The 19,813-nt window shown below is 36.2% G+C and overlaps 3 protein-coding genes across 4 annotated transcripts; 2 read left to right on the forward strand and 1 right to left on the reverse strand.

The window, feature by feature from the left end:
• Nucleotides 1-1,126: 1,126 nt before the first annotated feature.
• Nucleotides 1,127-5,333, forward strand: LOC140887741 (uncharacterized). Its single transcript, XM_073295185.1, has one exon. It carries the CDS (start codon nucleotides 1,297-1,299, stop codon nucleotides 5,152-5,154), a length of 3,858 nt encoding a protein of 1,285 aa, XP_073151286.1. The 5' UTR covers nucleotides 1,127-1,296; the 3' UTR covers nucleotides 5,155-5,333.
• A 3,510-nt stretch (nucleotides 5,334-8,843) lies between these two features.
• LOC140891160 (serine/threonine-protein kinase SRK2A-like) lies at nucleotides 8,844-11,149 on the forward strand. Its single transcript, XM_073299500.1, has 9 exons — nucleotides 8,844-9,062; nucleotides 9,154-9,228; nucleotides 9,312-9,413; nucleotides 9,525-9,578; nucleotides 9,664-9,756; nucleotides 9,968-10,060; nucleotides 10,394-10,498; nucleotides 10,582-10,680; nucleotides 10,826-11,149. Exons 1-9 carry the CDS (start codon nucleotides 8,943-8,945, stop codon nucleotides 11,147-11,149), a joined length of 1,065 nt encoding a protein of 354 aa, XP_073155601.1. The 5' UTR covers nucleotides 8,844-8,942.
• LOC140891159 (ferrochelatase-2, chloroplastic) lies at nucleotides 11,013-17,972 on the reverse strand. 2 transcript variants are annotated; one of them, XR_012152438.1, is made up of 11 exons: nucleotides 17,787-17,972; nucleotides 16,654-16,978; nucleotides 16,406-16,549; nucleotides 15,639-15,740; nucleotides 14,661-14,764; nucleotides 14,451-14,577; nucleotides 13,240-13,392; nucleotides 12,840-12,940; nucleotides 12,497-12,698; nucleotides 11,671-12,279; nucleotides 11,013-11,150 (listed from the first exon to the last, which is right to left on the reverse strand). XR_012152438.1 is itself a non-coding variant. In XM_073299499.1 (10 exons), exons 1-10 carry the CDS (start codon nucleotides 17,834-17,836, stop codon nucleotides 12,055-12,057), a joined length of 1,533 nt encoding a protein of 510 aa, XP_073155600.1. In that variant the 5' UTR covers nucleotides 17,837-17,972; the 3' UTR covers nucleotides 11,510-12,054. The 2 variants fall into 2 exon arrangements, 1 of the variants encoding a protein (XP_073155600.1); XM_073299499.1 differs by lacking the exon at nucleotides 11,013-11,150 and having other exon boundaries at nucleotides 11,510-12,279.
• Nucleotides 17,973-19,813: the final 1,841 nt, after the last annotated feature.

Genomic DNA, 19,813 nt, shown 5'->3' on the forward strand with positions numbered 1-19,813 from the left:
AATATCCAATTTAGGGACGAGTCTATAACCTTATAAAACACATTTCCAAAAAGGGGCCAAATGAGCACAGCTATCTGTAAAATAATTCGAGAAACAGCATTAGAATAGGAAACCTCATGGCTATTTTTATAGGTGATGGAAAATGATTGTTTGATACATGGTAAAAACTAGCTCAGATGTATTCAAATCAAATTCCGATGGGGAGTTATTCGAGATCATATTGGGAATGTGTAGTTGGGTTTCAAGAGAAGAAAAAATCATATCCGGATGGATAATATTCTTTCATTTATACTCAAGATGTGTGTATATTGTGGTAGATCCATTGGTTAATTAAGCAATTATGGAGGGAGACTCAAATCTTACTCAACGATAATCCTCGTTTCATTAAAAATTGAAACCGATTGATTAGTTTTTGTTTTCTTTTTTGGGTGGGAATGCGTTGGGTTCTTATAACATTGTGTAGCTAAAATTTACTTTTGTTACATAAGATCAATTTCAAACATTCCCTAAGATGTGTAGTTGGTAATGGTACATTTCTTAACCTCTTGGCTAAGATCATTTAAAAGGAAAAGAGAACCAAGTGACCTTAATTATAATAATCGAAAAAATTAATGAAGATAGCGATTATGAATTGGGACTTATCTTTTGGCTAAGATACATTTCTCAACCTTTTGTCGTCATCATCATCGGGGTTTTGGGACAGGTTTGAGGATGAAAATAATATACTTGAACGCATGTCCGAAAGTTTGTACTCAAACCCTCCTGTTTTGGATTTTTCTCGTGATTCTTAAACTTGTTGTAAAAATTATCATCCTGACACGACGTTTATTTTTATTTAGTTTCTATAAGGGTGAATCTGAATTTTCGATTTTCACATGAAGTTGGTGCAAATAACTTCGATTCCGTATAAATTTTATTTAAATTACAAATAAAATAAATTAGATAATTTCTTTTCTTTTTTTTTTAGGCATAATTTCAAATTGTATTACTAGTCAAGTAAAAAACACAAACGAGATTCATGCCTGGAAAAAAAAAAAAGAAAGGAACATATCATCGTCCAAATAAACTAACACCACTCATAAAAATCTTGCCGTAACTCAAGTGAATCAACCTCGATGACAGCAAACATGAGTTGAGTTGGCTTAATTGATATTTCAATAGTCACCCATTGACCTGCCGGACTTGTGAAGGAAATAGCACTTCCAAATACACCATTGGGGAATGGTGGACTAGCAAACTAAAGTCAGCCATCATAATCATTCACATTCCCAAAGATATTTCCCCACACAAACAAATATGTATCCAGATTCAGTTACCTTGGCTACTTTCTGTTTCCTCGTTGCATTCACGGCTGGTGGTGATCACCTCGCCGGTGATGTTTCGATTAACTGCGGTTCAAAATTAACTTCTGCGGCAAAAAATGGCAGAGAATGGGTCGGTGATATGCATCCGATGTTGTCTTCTTCATTACAAATAAAGGGCTCCTCAACTGTAGCAAGAAACTCCATCTCAGCTGACACAATTCCTTACACAACTGCTCGCATCTCTCATTCCGCATTCTCCTACATTTTTCTAGTCAAACCAGGTCAGATATTCATCCGCCTTCACTTTAATCCTGTTCCATATAAAGGTTTCCAAAGATACAAGGACTTGTTCACAGTTGAAGCTGCTTCTTTCACTTTGCTTCATAACTTTAGTGCTTCGCTCACTGCCGATGCTCTTGGTATGAAATCTTTTGCCAAGGAGTTCTGTATCAACATTCAAGAAAATCAAATCCTCCATATGGTTTTCTCTAGTCAATCACGACATACTTATGCTTTCTTGAATGGCATCGAGATAAATTCAGTACCTTCACACCATTCTTATTTACATGGTGGAGGAATCGATAAAACCACTGCACTTGAAATGGTTCATAGACTAAAAGTAAAACAGGATTCTTTTTGGTCAACTGATGATTCCAATAGCATGTTTGGGATGTGGGAAATGTCTCCCAAAGTAAATGCAGACGGAGTCAACAACGTTACATGGAAAGTATCTGTGAGCGTGGGATTTAGATACTTGGTGAGACTTCATTTGTCTGAGATGGGACTCAAGATGGCAGAGACAGGAGATCTAACTTTCAAAATTTTCAGTGCCGAATTTACGGCTGATGCAGATGTTGTCATGGTTGTTGAGAGGGGTAGCAATGGTAATCTGAGGTACAAGGATTATCTGGCGATGATGAAAGGGCGGAAAGAAGAATGTAAGCGTGACCTATTGATATACCTCAAATCGAATGATCAACTCCTGGAACCAAATAGGCCCCTTGTGGGATTTGAAATATTTAAAATCAGCAATCCTGACAATAGCCTTGCTTCTCCAAATCCAATACCCTTAGCACCGGATTCGCCATCCTTGAACATCTTAACTTCTCTATCAGTTCTAGGACACAGAAATGCACTTGCAACCATTTTGGTAGCTGTACTTGCTTTGATAAATATCAGTGTTTGTAAGTTGCGAGAGATTTCAGAAGCTAACAGAACAAAGGAGGAAAATAAGACATCACCCAGAGCTGGAAGAATCTGTCGTCACTTTTCGTTGGCCGAGATAAAATCAGCAACCAGAAATTTTTCGAGTGAACATATCATTGGAAAAGGTGGATTCGGTAATGTTTTCAAAGGCCTCATTGATAATGGCAAAGAGATTGTTGCCATAAAGCGGTTAAAGCCAAGCTCTACGCAAGGAGCACAAGAGTTTTTGACCGAGATCGAAACACTTTCTGAGCTGAGACATGTGAATCTAGTACCTCTGATTGGCTACTGCAATGAGCCTGGAGAAATGATTATTGTTTATGAATACATGTCTAATGGAACGCTTGCTGACCACCTATACAACCATGTGAGAAATAATAGATCTATTTCATCTCTCAACTGGAAGCAATGCCTTAACATTTGCATTGGTGCTGCTAGAGGACTAGACTATCTGCACACAGGCCATAGAATTATACACCGTGATGTAAAGGTTTCCAACATCCTGTTGGATGAAAATTTGACAGCTAAAGTTTCAGACTTTGGCTTGGCCAAACATGAAAACATGACTGATTTGCATAGCTTCGTTAGTACAGATGTTAAAGGAACACATTGGTACGTAGATCCATATTATTTGAACAATCGGAAACTAACGAGAAAAAGTGACACATATGCCTTTGGTGTAGTGTTGCTGGAAGTGCTATGTGGAAGACCACCATTCGATCCAAGGGTTGCACAAGATGAACAGATTCTGATTAAGTGGACTAAAGATAAGATAAGTAAAGGAGAAGTTGATCAGATTGTATCATCGAGTCTGAGGGAAGAAATTTCACCAGTTGGCCTCAAAATTTTTGTGAAACTTGCTGAAAGGTGCTTGAATGGTGAACCAAAGAAACGGCCAACAATGGCCCAAGTTGTGCTAAAACTAGAGTCCATTCTTAAACAACATGAAAGAATGAGACACGTAGGACAAAATGAGACAAGAAATGTTGTTGATGATATCTGTCCACCTAATGATGCAACCAACACAGCAGTAGACTCAGATGAAGGAATAGAAGAAGCTACAGAGGCTAGAAAAGGAGAAGTTTCAGCGATTGGTATAGATTTTGGGACTTCATACTCTTGCGCTGGTGTGTGGCAACACGACCATGTCCATGTCATTAGCAATGACCACGGTTACTTAACAACGCCATCTTATGTCGGATTTTCAGAATATGAACAGCTCATCGGTGACGCCGCCAAGAAACAAGCCAATAGGAATTCAGCAAACACCGTATTCAACTTTAAGAGGTTGATTGGTGGGAGATTCAATGATGCCACAGTGCAGAAAGGTAGCGAGTTGCGGCCCTTCAAGCTCGTTGCTGGATACAACGATAAGGCCATGATTGAAGTGAATTACAAGGGTGAACAGAAGCAATTTTCACTGGAGGAGATCTCTTCCATGCTGTTATTGAAGATGAGGAAAATTGCTGAAACATACCTTGGTTCATCTGTGAAGAATGCTATAGTTTCTGTTCCTGCTTACTTTAACATTTCCCAGCGTAAAGCTATCAGGGATGCTGGAGCAATTGCTGGTCTCCATGTGATTCGTATCATCAAGGAACCAACAGCTGCAGCCCTTGCCTATGGTCTTGACAAGAAATTAACCACTGCTGATGAGAATAATGTTTTGGTTTTCGACCTTGGTGGTGGTAACGTTAACGCCTCTCTTTTTACAATCGAGCAAGGCATTTTCGAGGAGAAGGCAGCCGTAGGCTGCACCCATCTTGGAGGTGAAGATTTTGATGACAGGATGGTGATGCACTTTGTTCAGGTATTTCAGCAGAAGAACAAGATCAACATTACCAGAAACCAAAGAGCTGTCAGTAGATTAAGGAGCGCCTGTGAAAGAGCAAAGAGAGTACTCTCATCCGTTAATCTAGCCAACATCGAACTTGACAGCCTGCATCAGGGTATTAACTTCTATTCCTCCATTTCTCGAGCCAAATTCGAGGAGCTTAACATGGACTTGTTCATGAAGTGTATGGAACCAGTTGAGAAGTGTCTGAGGGATGCCAAGGTGGACAAGAGCAGTGTCCATGATATAGTACTTGTTGGTGGCTCCACTAGAATTCCCAAGGTCCAGCAATTGTTGAAGGACTTGTTCAATGGGAAAGATCTGTGCAAGAGCATTAACCCTGATGAGGCCGTCGTTCGTGGGGCTGCTATCCATGCTGCCATTTTATGCGGCGAGGGAAGCGAAAAGCTGCAGGATGTCTTGCTTCTGGAGGTGACGCCTCTGTCCTTAGGTGTAGAAACTGCTGGCGGTGTTATGACAGTGTTGATGCCCAGGAACACCATGATTCCGACCAAGAAAGAGCAGATCTTTACTACTTACATTGACAACCAGCCTTCTGTGTTGATTCGGGTGTACGAAGGAGACAGAGTTAGGACCAGGGACAACAACTTGATCGAAACCTTGGAGCTCTCAGGGATTCCTCCTGCTCCCAGAGGGGTTCCTAGGATTAGGGTGTGCTTTGACATCGATGCCAACGGTATTCTGAACGTGTCCGCCGAGGACGAAAGCACAGGGCAGAAAAGCAGAATCTTTACAGGACACTCTTATGTTTGCATTCCATCCAATTACACAATCGCTCGAATATGCTGATGGCCCTGTTACACAATCGCTCGAATATGCTGGTGGCCCTGTTATGTTTGCATTCCATCCAGTTACACGGATTGCATGTATCCACTCGCAGATGTATCAATTCCAACAAGTCATTTCTCTCACAAGTCGAGCTCGACTACTATGATATCATTTTTTGTACTCGGTATATTCACACCAGTTCCGTTATTTAAGTGGTTTACACATCAATTTTATGATTTATGGTACCAAAATAAGTTTAGGTCGTATTTGTAAACTCAAAAAATAAGTGATTATGAAGTCCATGATAATTTATTTTTAAAATTTGCAAACACTGTCTTGATCCGCTATGAAAATAAGAACGATCTCCTTACTTAACAAGGGAGCAAACGACATTAAGTGTTAACTATAGAGCTCACGCAGTGAAACTCAGTTAATAGTAAAATCCTCAAAGTTAATTGTAACTATAACCAACTTTTAGTTGGATAGCAAAATGTTTAACCAATCGGAATTTCATTTTTTCGATTTGAATTTTGAAGGTTAAAAGAAAAAGAAAAAAACAAAACATTTGGCTTTCTCATGCCAAATTTACTCATTAATCCTCAAAGCAATAGATGTCAAAAAAAAAAATTTTCTGGAAGTCATAAAACAATATTTATAATTTGAATATGGTCTTTTATAAAACTTGAGTCAAAAGTCAGATAAAACAAATATATGTGATCAACTAATGTTTCATTTTAGGCATATAAATGGTTTCTCTAATTTCTTAATACTTTTAATAACCATAAAAATTATATATCATTCATTTTGGTCGGTGTGGTGGCTTCGAGGACAAGTCAAAGCTAGTCACCGCCCCTTGTTTTATATTTCTCCTCCGGGTTCTTCTATGGTGGATCTGGGCCATTCATTGGCCCGCGCTCCACACACAAATTGTATGGGGCCCGGGCCAATGCATGTTGGATGCTACTGTCATGCCCCGAGATTAAGACGTGTCACCGGCGTTGTTTCAAATTCACACAAATTATAAAACAACCAGCCTCGTAGTACAGTATAAACCAAACCAGTCTATTATCATAAATAAACTTCAAAACATTGTCTTTACAACTCGATAAATCCAAAATAATAAAACGATTGCGGAATCGTCTAAAAATTTAATAACAAAATATTAAAGCAAAAATCCCAATAATAAAAAAACGAAATTTAGTCTTATTATTCCTCTATCACCATCCCCAAAACATATCTTGTTCACGATCCTCTAAATCGCCATCTTCATCATCTGGAAGGGGAAAAGTAAGGGGGGTGAGTGTTTTGGAAAACACTCAGCAAGTGGGGGCCGATCGATCATATCAAATATATACATATATATATTTATCTCAAAACTTATAATATATTCCATAACAAAACATTTCTTTCATGTCCCAACAAAGCATAACAAAGCATAATATCATCATAACAAAATAGACATGATTTACATACTTTGGCCAGACACTGAAATTCCTCTCATTAATCGTGGCTAACTGATCAGTCCCCTATATGTAATCCCTCTAAGGGGTGAGGTCATGGAACGGTTATTATTACCCACCGAATCAGGGCCATAACATAACATGGTTCGGAAATTCCCTTTCCACTCTTAATTTGAGTCATAACAGTGTCAAAACATACTTATAACAAATTCATCAAGAATATCAATTACATAGCGAAATTCGAAAGAATATCATGAACGATCGAAATTTTAAATCATACATAAGGTTTTAAAACTAAAGCCCACTTACCGTAGATGTGTACAGAAATCAATAACCTTGCAAATCCTGGACCAAAACTTCAATGGAAATTCGGAAGTACTTCTCGAAACACACTAATCTGTGAACCAACCAAAGCAAGCCCTTTTCTTTCTTTAATTTATTCCCAATTCACGAAAGTGATCTGACAAACCTTGAGAAATTTTACTCTCTCAAATCCCTAGGATACGTGTAACTAGGAAAAAGTGGTTGGAAAATCCCTTAGGCCACTTGCAACCAAAAGTTGACTAAACCAACCGAAAGAAAATAAGGAGAAAAGTGGACAGAAATTGACTCTATTGCTTAGGCTGCTACACGAAAATATGGAGATTAAAAGAGAGAATGAGTGATTTTCCTTAAACTTTGAACCTCTATTTATAGGCACACAATAGGAGTTTGAGATTGACTAGGATAGTGACTTTCAAAATTTGAATTCAAATCTATCTCCCAAGATTTGACCACACCTAGATCTTGATCACCTATCTTAATAATATTTTATCAAGATACCCAAAATTATATTCTATCTCCAACACTATCTCGATGACATAAAATATACTAATATTAATTATCATAAATTAACTATTATCACAAATAAATAATTAAATAATAAAAGATCCTAAACGTAATTTAGAAAAATTACGGTTTTCACAGCTACACCGAGTGAAATTCACCCGGGTTCTCCTCCCATCCATAAGCCGGCCTTTTGGCGATCAAAACCCCATGGTACATTAAATATTGCATTAGATGACATAAAAATCATTGCATTCTTTGATTTTTTTTAAGCCAATTAATTAACACAAAAACTCATGTGAGACGATCTAACTGATAAATTTTATGCGATGGGTCTCCTATTTTGGTCACTCATAAAAAATTCTTATTTTTTATGGTAAAAAAATATTATTTTTTATTGTAAATATAAAAAAAGTTGACTCATCTTACCTATAAAAATCCGTAAAATCGTCTCACAAGAGCCATACTCATTAATTAAATAGTATGTCCATAAAAATTATGGGAAAGTCTATGCTACCCAAGGGAACTGCCATTGGGGTAGCGTGGCAGAGTATGATTGGTTAAAATCAGTGGGCCCCACTAATTTTAACCAATCACGAATTGTCACGCTACTTCAAGGGCAGTGCCCTTGAAATAACATAGACTTTCCCAAAAATTACATACTTATGGGCACATGGTCCCTCTCCTTAATTAAATGAGTAGCTCGATTCCCCAATATCCCCATATTTGTTTTTATTTCATCACAAAAAGTCAAATATTTTTTTTTTTTTGCATTGATCGATTCTCCTACACACCGACGGGCGGTGCAAAATTCTTCATATGGGGCCAACCTCAATTTTATTTTATTTTATTTTAAAAAAAACTGAGGTAGATAAAATCATAAAAGCTCCCAATCATATCTTATGTTCACCATATATTTATTAACAATATTAGTTGGATAATTTTTAGGGAAATTGTAGTTTGCCTCCTATATATTTGTTTATCTCTGGGATGCTGACGTGATACTACATAAATTTGAGTGTTAAAGACAAAAAAATTAAGAGAAAGATCAAAATCACAAATAGAAAAACGTATCGAACCGTAGTAGAATTAACCTCATGCTTGTGCATGCATAATGAAGAAAACCCACACAAAATTAATCTTGGAAGGAGTACTTTTTGTTGGAAGTGAGAGAGATTAATTAAGGACAAAATTATATTTCTATGCATTCGAAGGAAAATCACGTGCTCCACCTCCCCAATATAATTAAAATATTAAAATCAGATCACACACACTGGTGTGTATCTGTGCGTGCTCGATCATCAGTTAATTTTCCTGTTATTAATTAATAAATTGTATATATATACGAAGCCTCATCTTCTCCAATTAATCTTCTATCAGTACTACTAATCAAAATTCTCATTAATCTGGATCTGCTCTGTAAATTCATACCCATGCATGGGTATTAATTAATTAATTGAATTCAGCTAGCATAGTTATATTATATGCTCCATAATTAAATCTATATATATACGATAATTAAAAATGGACAAGTACGAGGTAGTGAAGGATTTGGGAGCTGGAAATTTCGGCGTGGCCAGGCTCTTGAGGCACAAAGAAACCAAGGAACTGGTGGCCATGAAATACATCGAACGTGGCCATAAGGTACGTATTAATTATACAATTTGTAATATTATATGATCACTCTCATCCCATCATATCTTTTTAATTTTCTTAATTTCTTGTTTACATGCAGATTGATGAGAATGTGGCCAGAGAAATCATAAATCACAGATCGCTCCGACATCCCAACATAATTCGCTTCAAAGAGGTGCGTACGCTACAGATCAAACCATGTTCAATTCTTTAAAATAATTATTTTAAGAATTTTGATTCACAATTAATTGTGTGCAGGTTGTGTTGACACCAACACATTTGGCTATCGTGATGGAATATGCGGCCGGCGGAGAATTGTTCGATCGAATCTGTACCGCCGGTAGATTTAGTGAAGATGAGGTCGGTCGTCTGTTATTTTATATTTGTACGTTTTGACTTACATGAATTGTGTGTATTTTGAGTATTGGGATATATATTGATTGAATTATATATATATATATGGGACTGCAGGCCAGGTACTTCTTTCAGCAGTTGATTTCTGGAGTTTGTTACTGCCACTCCATGGTGAGTGTACATTAACATGTACAGTCAATTAATTGTCTCTCTCTCTCTCTTTATTGTATAATATGATTGTATTTCATCTTTGCAGCAAATATGTCATAGGGATTTGAAGTTGGAAAATACTTTACTAGACGGCAAGCCAGCGCCTCGCCTCAAAATCTGTGATTTTGGTTACTCCAAGGTATTCATTTCATCACAAAAACTTTTTTTTTTTTTGGACATATGTTGCTCAACTCGGTCCATGAAAAATATTACTTTTCATTTTACCCATATTGATCGAGTCACAAATAAATATTCGTGAAACCATTTCAAACTACCTAATTTCATTGTGTTGACTAATTTATTGTTTAAATAAATTTCATGAAACTAAAAAAAAAATGTTGTTTATCCAGTCATCTGTATTGCATTCGAGGCCCAAGTCAACTGTCGGCACACCGGCATATATAGCGCCCGAAGTTCTCCATCGTCGAGAATATGACGGAAAGGTAATCAAGTTTTGCAAGAAAAATATAGATTAAAAAATTTTCAACAATTTTAATAATTGTAGATCCAATACAAAATTTTATATTTAAAAATAAAATAAAATCAAAGATTTCTCATTTAGAGATGAGGGGACTGCTCAATAAGGCAGTGTTTCCAAATTCTTAACAAAAAAATTATTATAGAATTCTTTACAAAGCTTTTAAAAAAGAAAAATACATAATCAATTTCTTTTAAGCATTTTCAAATTACTATCAGCAAACGTTTGTTCAAAGTTTGCCTCGGCATTGACATGGATGCTTAATAACATTACATTAAAATTCTTTAATTTGGAATAGATGGCAGATGTGTGGTCATGTGGAGTCACACTTTACGTGATGCTGGTGGGAGCTTACCCTTTTGAAGATCCAAATGACCCCAAGAATTTCAGAAAAACAATTTCGGTACGTGAGTATAATTTGCATTTACAAATTCACAACTATTCGAAAAATACAATATATCAACTTCAATTCTTCTTACTCTTCAGAGAATTATGGGTGTTCAGTACACAATCCCAGATTACGTCTATATTTCTCAAGATTGTAGGCACCTATTATCGCGTATTTTCGTCGCGCATCCTTCCCGGGTATGCGTCTACATTCCTCCTCGCATTCCATGATTAGACTGATATTTCATATATGAATAACACGTTATTACTAAATCAAGAGTCAATTATCTATACATTAATGATTGCCGTAAAACGACTTTAACAAGTGTAAATTTACATGCAGAGAATCAGCATAAAAGAGATAAAAACCCATCCTTGGTTCTTGAAGAATTTGCCAAAGGAACTAACTGAAACTAATCAAACAGCATACTACCAGAAGGATGATCCGAGCTTTTCCCTACAAACCATTGATGAAATAATGAAGATAGTTGCCGAAGCCAAATCTCCACCTCCCTCATCTAGACCAGTTCCGGGCTTCGGTTGGGGAGGAGAAGTTGATCAAGAATGGGAGTCAGACATAGAAGAAGAAGATGACAATGAAGATGAGTACGATAAGCAAGTGAAGCAGGCTCATGCAAGTGGAGAGTTCCATCTTAATTCAGCATAATCTGAATATTGCATTTAACAAATAAATCAAGTTTGGAAGCATGTACGAGTACAATATATAAGCAATAATATTCAGTGTATTTAAATTTCTAATCTTCCTGCCGTTTCTTAAAAACATGTCATGCAACCTGTTGCATCATGCTATCCTGATAGATTACATGTATATGTCATTTTTTAAAATCTCTCAAAATGTTCACAATAATCTGTAACAACTACTCGATGTTACGATGTACTGCATCAAAGTTACATTATGCATAGAAATTTACAACAAAGACTACTAACAAAATGAATGAAGCATATGTTTAAAACAAAACAACAGAACAGCTACATTGTCCTTCATCGCAGATATATATATCGTGGATGAATTAACATAATGTCCCTGTAAATTTGTACATAGAAATTCCTACAGTATAGTAAGTAGGTTCATAGTCTGTTGCCAATTTGTGAAGAGAACAAACAAAAACGAGAGGAAAACTTTACACAAAATCTCAATGTCGGCAAGCCGAGCATGTTTGAACATACCTTTCGCAAGATTTCCTCAAGGTCAAACATTCTTTGATACATTAGATGTTTTTCTTCCCAATTTTATAGTAATTTATAATTCCTTCTAACCTCTTCCTATGGCCTTTTTTTCAACCCCTTCTCTTCTTTGGCACTCATTTAGAACCAAGTATCACAAGTCGTTAGTGTATTGATACTATGAGCCAAGAATCTCGGCAGAAGCTTCAGATAGATAGCGACACGACACAACTTCAAGAATCAGAGGCCCGGTATATCACGGTCGTTCTCGAAATATTAGTATAATACTATGTTGAGGACTTGATTTCTTCAGTTTCACGCAAGCTTCTCAACAAATGTTGGTAGGAATTCATATATGTATATAAGCATTTGATGGACAGGTTTCTATCATCGAAACAAGGGCAATACACCCCACTGATGTAAAAAACCTTCTCCAGTGGTCACTTCAAGCACCAGGAGAACAAGTACAGCCAGCATTGCTGCCCTTCCATTCCATGTTTCTGCACTTTTTGTCCAACCCCATTCCCAAACAACAATAGGGGGAGGCAACTCCCTACGCTGTGAATCATATGCAGCAAGAAGCTCTTCCACACTTCCAAGTGGAACCAATGACTACAGTAAACATAAGAAACATACAAAGTAACAACTGAAATCATAAAAAGAATAGAAAATAAAAAGAAACATAAAATAAGCCAAATATCTCAAGCAACAACCATCAGCCTTCCTCCAACTTTTGACAATAGATTAGCCAGTTCCTCCAACTTTTGACAATAGATTAGCCAGATAAAAAAAACCACTTAATGCGTAAAATTGAAACGTTTTCACTCACCTGTCGAGCTTCAAGATTGGAGACAGCCATAGCTCCAACATATGGAAGACTTTCAATTACTGCATCAGCCAAATCCAAAATGAAAGTAGGTTCACAGCCAAGCGCTGGAACCCGTCCCCAGTTCTCTATGCCAGATTCTAAAGCCAACTCCTTGTATTCAACATCGATTTCCTCTAATGTCTCAATGTGTTCGCTCACAAAACTGTGTATTGATATCAGTTGAGACACTTATAAAAAAATACAAGATTAAGGAAAAAAAGACATTTGCAGCTAAAACCAGTAAAGCTAAGCTCAGGGTAATTTCAGACACCGACATAGGTGGTGAAATGATGATTATTAATACCTAATTGGGACAGCCAAGAGACTCTTCACTCCTTTCCTTCCAAGCTCAATTATAGTCTCATCCGTGTATGGCCTCAACCACTCTACTGGCCCAACCCTACTCTGCAGCAAATTAAACCAAGCAAACCAAATCAATATAACAATATGATATTCACTTAAAAGTAATATAAGCACTAGGGGCTATGTTTGCAAGGTTGAAAAAGATCAAAGCTCGAAAATAATGAAGTAACTGGTTCCAATAGCAAATAGAAGACCAAAACTGGAGGCATCTACATAAGCTAAGATGCATTGTATCTGACAATAATTTTCTAGCCCAGAAAGGAAATTCATATCACCTCACACGTGGTGCATTAAATAATTTGACTAGATTGTCTATGGCAAAAGAGAACAGTAGATAGCACCTGATAGGCAAGAGTATATGCATTGTTTATCCTTCTCTTTTCCAGTTCTTCCATGATCAAGTCCACACATTCCTCCATTTCAGCCTTGTATGGATCACCAGCATCCTCCACGTATGCAAGAGGTACCCCGTGAGCACTAAAGAAAATCATCACCTATGACAAACAAAGATAGCAGACATTAAATATATAGTCATATCCAGGTTAATGGTCGGGGCATGCCATCAAATTTTTAAAGTTTCATATGCATGGTACAAATACGAAGATGTGCATGTTTCGGAGTCATCGTTAAAATTGTTAGACATGATGGTTGTACCATCAGACTCGAGTTTCAGATAGGGGCAAGCCTGTCAACCACTCTCAGCTTTATAGGCTCCTAGATAGCTACACAATTATTTAAGGCAGGGAAAATTCCCCACCCTCAAATTCTTATAGCCCTAACAAGCCTAAAGGAAAAAAGAATGATCTTCTGACTATGTATAAGTGCAGTGACCTATTTAGGAGAGAAAGACCATCATTCATGTGCACCACATAGCTACTCTTTGCTTCCCTCATCCAAATGACCGCCACTGGGCCTTCAGTCCTAAATTCATTCCTATTCCCTTCAAACGAATGAAGTTCCTGAAATTTCCATTCCTATTTAAATCTACCTCATCCAACACCAGCTCAGTAACTATGGGATTGTGGCAGGTTCATCAGACTGCGAGTTTCAGTTTGAGGACTTTATTTATGTGTTTAAGAGTTTTGCAACAGTTATGGCAGGAATAGAGAGGCAGAAGGGGGGATATATCAATATCAGTAATGATCTTAGAGCGGCAAGTCATTTTCTAGGGACAGAACAAATGAAATGCTCAAGAATGACCATTGCTCATCGAAGGGTGAAATTGGGTATATCTTAGAAGAAGATCCAGAGATCGGAAAATCTTATCAGATCCCTCATCCCAACTTCTCATCGTCAGGGTGAAATCCCCCTTGAAGATGAATGTAAGTCATTCCACAGATGATGAAGCGAACAGCGACATTAGAGTTTCAGCTTATCTGATCAGGTCAATGATATCCAATATGCCTAGCTATTAAGTTTAGTTATAACAATTTGCATATAAATTCCACGGGGATGAACATGTGGTTCATGATTCAATACAAGTCTTGGACAAGTGAAGGCGAAGGATGTTTCAACTTTCAACAAAAGCATAGCAAACCACCAGTCGGATTACCTCCTCTGGGCTATCAAAATTTCCCAACTCTTTCTCAATCAAGTCTCCCATAGCTTTTATGTATCCTTCACGCTGATACCACGAAGGAATGACAGTATGTTGCATGTTCACTAGATATTCGTCCTCCCTGTATATTTACCCATTCAAGAATCAAATTTTAACATTGATAATAAAAAATATCATGAGAGAGTCACGTGCAAACAGCTATACCTGAATATATTCTCCAGAAGTCGAAGGCTTGAACCACTAGTTGATATTGAAAATTGGGGGTATAGAGGAAGTACAACGAGTTTTGTAATTTTGTCTTGCTTTATCTATCCATAAATAGAAAGCAAAATATCACAATCATATCCGAAATTGACCATAGCAAATAAAAATACCTCATTACTCATAAACTGGCCACATCAAACATGAGAAAATCGACAACACAGTGGAAGGGGAGCAAAAGTCATGCTATCATAGATTAGTTTTTTTGAATTTTTCAGTCACAAATTGAATGGCCTATTGACTTTTGGGGTAAACCAACCAATTTTTATTTATGTTGTCCATTTGAAAAAGGCGTTAATACTAAAACATACTTATTATTTATTAAGTCTCAAATCCAAATTATGACAAACAGTCTGATTAGCAAAGAGAAAGGGAATGGAAAAAATACTTGTATCTTGCACACAAAAAAACACAAGTCTAACAGCGCATGACACTTGGACAAACATCAAAATATGACAAACCCCATGTGCAAGGAAATAGTCTCTAAACACCCAGAATGCCACCCATCCCCAGGCTTTCCCATACGCTTATATCCAGATTATCAAAAAATAGTTCCAATTTAAATTTCCACTCTAAAACTTCGGTGCATGGTTATTCACCCACTTCATGAAATCTCTGCATCTGCAGGCTTTTAAAAATCACGTGAACTAAAACCATCTGTAGCACACAACAAGACACAATTGTTTCCGACAAATTATTCAAAGTTAATGTCAAAGGCATCATAATCCAGGAACAAAAGAATAATGTGAAACATGAGAGAGTACAATCATAAAACAAATTTGTATCAACAAACCATTCAGTAATTTCAGCTTATTTAACTTCGGAAGTGTGACAATAGAAAAATATTGCCAGAGTTATTGACTTAAGACCGAGGGAAGGTGGATGGGGATTTCAATTAAGGACAAACAGGCAGAGGATTACCTGTTCAATAGCTTCTTCGGTAAATGGATGCCAGTAACGCATACCAACATACACATTTGCAGGTACATTTTTAGCACATAGTGCTTTTTTCAACTCCTCAGCCTGGAAAAAACAACCTATCCAGATTCACTTGTAGAACCAGATCTTTAAAATATTATGGGGAAAAAAAGGATTAAAACCACTAGCAAAATTATTTTTGGTTTTTCTCATTTGCAGTTTTTAGCACAGAAATTAAAGAAATGAAGGTGAACATAGAGGGAACATTACAAAAGAGACTATTATTCTATCAATATTTATATGCCACAAAATCCATTGATTTATACAAGCTAGTAAAGGCTGACAGCTCAAAAGAGAGAATGTTTAAAAGTCCAGGGAGGTTAATCCACATGCCATCTTATTTACCCCCACCCCCCCCACCCCCCACCACCACCACCCCACCCCACCCCCCCCCACCCCCAAAAAAAAAACAAATTCTCTTCACATTAATCATCAATCACCACAGAAAAAGTGTGATAATTCAACCAGAAATTTCTAGGTACTTATCAGGTTAGTGATTCATATGTCTACAAATCAAACGTAAATTAATCTACAATTCTAATAGTATATGGATCATACACCATTCTCCATAACGAATCATGGACAATCAAATTATATGATAGCACCCTCCTAACAAATTAAAAGAAAACCTACTTTCATATTAATCATCAATCACCATAAATGTTAAAATCCATAGCAAGAATTTTGAATTGACTTCGAGAAAATCATGCCTGGGCATCAGTAATACGCCGCAGAGGAGAACCGCCACCTATTGAAGCATATCCTTCTTTGCTCTTAGGAGATCTGACAACAGATACGAACTGTGCCAAAGGCTTTTGAAGAAAACGAAATGGCCTCGGCAGTCGAATTATATCCTACATTCCATATTACAATCCAAAATATGACACAAAAAGAAAAAATAACTTCAACATTTCTCCACAGTAGAATCAAAAGAACGATCGAACTGAAAGGAACCAACCGGATCAGCAAAAAGGTTAAACAAGAATGGCTGCACATCTTCTAGAGTCTCAGGACCTCCAAGATTGAGTAATAGAACTCCTAACTTATCATTACCAACAATTGATGTTGAGGATACTTCTTGAGATCCAGAAGTGGTTAGTGCTCCTGGCTGTGATGAGTTTGCATGCAGTGGTCGTGTCGTAGTCACAGGTGCCCTGGACCATCCCAGGTAACATCTTGTAGCCACTGATCGCTTTGCCAAATTAGAATTGGACAAAGCCTCCAATTGCACTCTAGTGCAAGGACATGTCTGCTGGGAAGAAAGTTTGGCCCGTGGCAGTAGTCTAAGAAAAAATGCATTAAAGCAAATAATGTTAAAATCACTCGATCATTCGAACAAACAACAATTCACCAGAATTCCGATGCACTGAATGATACCGTTCAGCTTACAGAATCAAAGGCTTAAATCTTTAACAAGATAGAAATTTCAAAAGCAGAGCAAAGTGATATGCCTTATCATCTCTCAAGCCTTAACCTACTTAGCGAGTGACATAAAACAACAAATTATATGAGAATATCAAGCAGAAACATAAGATTCAGAGGTGGAGACACAAAGATAATCGAAAAGATGACTTAGTATGCAAAAACTTATAATTTAGAAAACTTCTATATGAAATTTAATACATTTTTTCAACTGAACGGGCTACTTAATTACCCCCAACCACCTCCACTGTTAAGCAAGGCACGGGCAGGCATTAAACTCATTCTAAATGAAACCATTCATGCTGTTAAGTGTTAACATCCTAAAACATTTCTTGCTCACCTACATCACAAGAACGTCCACAAATATAGCATCCAGGTAAAACCTAGTTTCTTAGCCAAATCCCAAGCAGTCTGCTCTAAATCAAGCCCACGGCCCCGTCCGATTGGACAAAGGAGTGGTACCCAGTACCTACTTACTAACAATTCACCCCAATGATGAATCTTACCCATGCACAAAGTCTATTTACGCACAAGAGCAGATGAAATACCAGTTCAATTTCACAAACCACAAAATGAACAAAAAATTTAGACGCAGTCCTATCTGTAAATCACAGTAAGCACAGATACTGGGAGCTCAGTAGTGACTAAACAAGAAGAATGAATCCTTACAGTGGAGGAGAAGGGGTCTGAATTCGTATATTCATTGATGATTGGTTCATTCCCAAAATTGGATTAGGGATTCCTCCAGAATCAAAGGCGAATCAAGCTAAACAACAGCAATTTGTTTGTGTAGAGCGAGTGGCCACGTATTCCTCAAATTATCCTCTGACCTCGTCCTCTCGATAACATAAAGAAACCCTCAAATACAATTATTATCACTAACTCTCTATAACTATTTAGGGTCGGTTTGAATTTATAAATTATTAATTTATGTATTAATAATTTTATCTAATTTTACATTTTTTTATTATATTATTTATACATTTTTCAATTATTTATATCATATAAATCAAATCATTAATTATTTATATTACATCAATCAAATCATTAAATTTAAATTATTATATTACCCTTTATAAATAATATTATTTATCAATTTATTAATTATTAAAAAAATAAAATGATAATTTACTATTTTTATATAAAATATAACCAATCAAATCAAACAAACCATAATCAATCAAATCATATATTAACTATTTTTTTAAATTTATTTTTATTACAATATATTACTTATCTTTATATTATTTATCTCATCTCTCACTTCAAACAGACCCTTAATATTTAATAAAGCAAATGAAATCATAGAAATCATATTTGGTATTTTTCGTCATTTACCTAATATATCTTTCATATCAATAATAAAAAAAATAACTTCTTTGGATTATTGTTAGAGCCGTCAATTTGGGTTAGACCCGCCGGGTTTGCCCGGCCCGCCACATAATTTAAGAAGGTTCAACAAAAGGTGGCCTATATGGGCCAACCCGCCTAGGCCCGCGACCCGCGCGGGCCTGAAAAATTAATAATTTATTTTTATTTTTATTATTATATATGTATTTTTTAATAAAAGTTGTGATTTTTTTGTATTAATTACTTTATATAAAATTTACACACATGAAATCAATAACTAAAATTTTTATTAATATGTTTCTATTAATATTTATTTATGAAATAATATCTATAATTAATTATAATATTTTATATTTATTTTTATTTGTCGTGATTCAACCCGCGGGCCGGCCCGCCTAACCCACAACCCACTTTGGGTTGGGTTGAGGATTTTCAGCCCGCCAAGATGGTGGGTCGGCCCGCCATCAACCCGCCAAAAGGTGGATTTTTGGTGGGCCGGCCCGTCCCGCCATGAGTTGGCCCGTTTGACAGCTCTAATTATTGTGTAAATTTGAAGATCTCTCGACCTCCAATACACACGTTCTCTCTCTTCAACTTCTCAATCAAATTATCTCCAACTCTATGTAATTTTATTTCATCACTCCTTCTCAACTTTTCAACCAAATTATTCTTTACACTCTGTACGTGCATTTTATTATATGATGATATAACAAAATTATGTTACGCGTGACATGTGCGTGACCGCTAGTTTTTATTATACCATTAATTTAATTCTTCCTCACTTTTATTTGTTATTAAAAAAAGAACATTCATTTTCTCAAACCAATAAGTAGAGCTGAAGTTTTTTTAGGGTACAATTACAATAAGAAGCCAGAGTACAATGATATAATGAAATTGTCTGCACACCAACAGGACTTGAGCATGCATGAATGGAACCGCACATGTCACTGCCATTGTGTATGTACTAGATTATTATATATGCCTATAAATTAGACTAGCAAAATCATAGTACTTTACAAACTACACTAGTTAATTAAAATAGTTGTCTGTAAATCATAATAACGTCATTGAACAAATCATGCATGTCTAATAGGCTAAGGGTTCGTTTGGTAAGGGAGAAAGATAAGTAAAAGATACATCTTTTGGTGGATTATTTTATGAATATATATATATATATATATATATATATATATATATATATATATATATATTATATATATTTATATATACATAGATATTTATTATTGATTATAAAAATGAAAAATCGAATCTGTTTGATAAGTTTTTTATTTGATAGATAAAAGTGTGTATGTATTTTTACCTCAACAAATATCGCTACTTATATC

This window comes from Henckelia pumila, chromosome 3 (assembly GCF_033568475.1).
Source record: "Henckelia pumila isolate YLH828 chromosome 3, ASM3356847v2, whole genome shotgun sequence".
NCBI classification, from domain to species: domain Eukaryota; kingdom Viridiplantae; phylum Streptophyta; class Magnoliopsida; order Lamiales; family Gesneriaceae; genus Henckelia; species Henckelia pumila.

Coding starts and splice junctions, on each gene's coding strand:
- LOC140887741 (XM_073295185.1), top strand. CDS start 1,297: ATGTATCCAGATTCAGTTACCTTGGCTACTTTCTGTTTCCTCGTTGCA.
- LOC140891160 (XM_073299500.1), top strand. CDS start 8,943: ATGGACAAGTACGAGGTAGTGAAGGATTTGGGAGCTGGAAATTTCGGC. Junction 10,061..10,393: donor GTCGAGAATATGACGGAAAG/GTAATCAAGTTT, acceptor AATTTGGAATAG/ATGGCAGATGTGTGGTCATG. Junction 10,681..10,825: donor TCGTCGCGCATCCTTCCCGG/GTATGCGTCTAC, acceptor ATTTACATGCAG/AGAATCAGCATAAAAGAGAT.
- LOC140891159 (XM_073299499.1), bottom strand. CDS start 17,836: ATGAACCAATCATCAATGAATATACGAATTCAGACCCCTTCTCCTCCA. Junction 13,393..14,450: donor ATTTTGATAGCCCAGAGGAG/GTAATCCGACTG, acceptor TGTTTGTCATAG/GTGATGATTTTCTTTAGTGC. Junction 12,941..13,239: donor CATATACTCTTGCCTATCAG/GTGCTATCTACT, acceptor AATTTGCTGCAG/AGTAGGGTTGGGCCAGTAGA.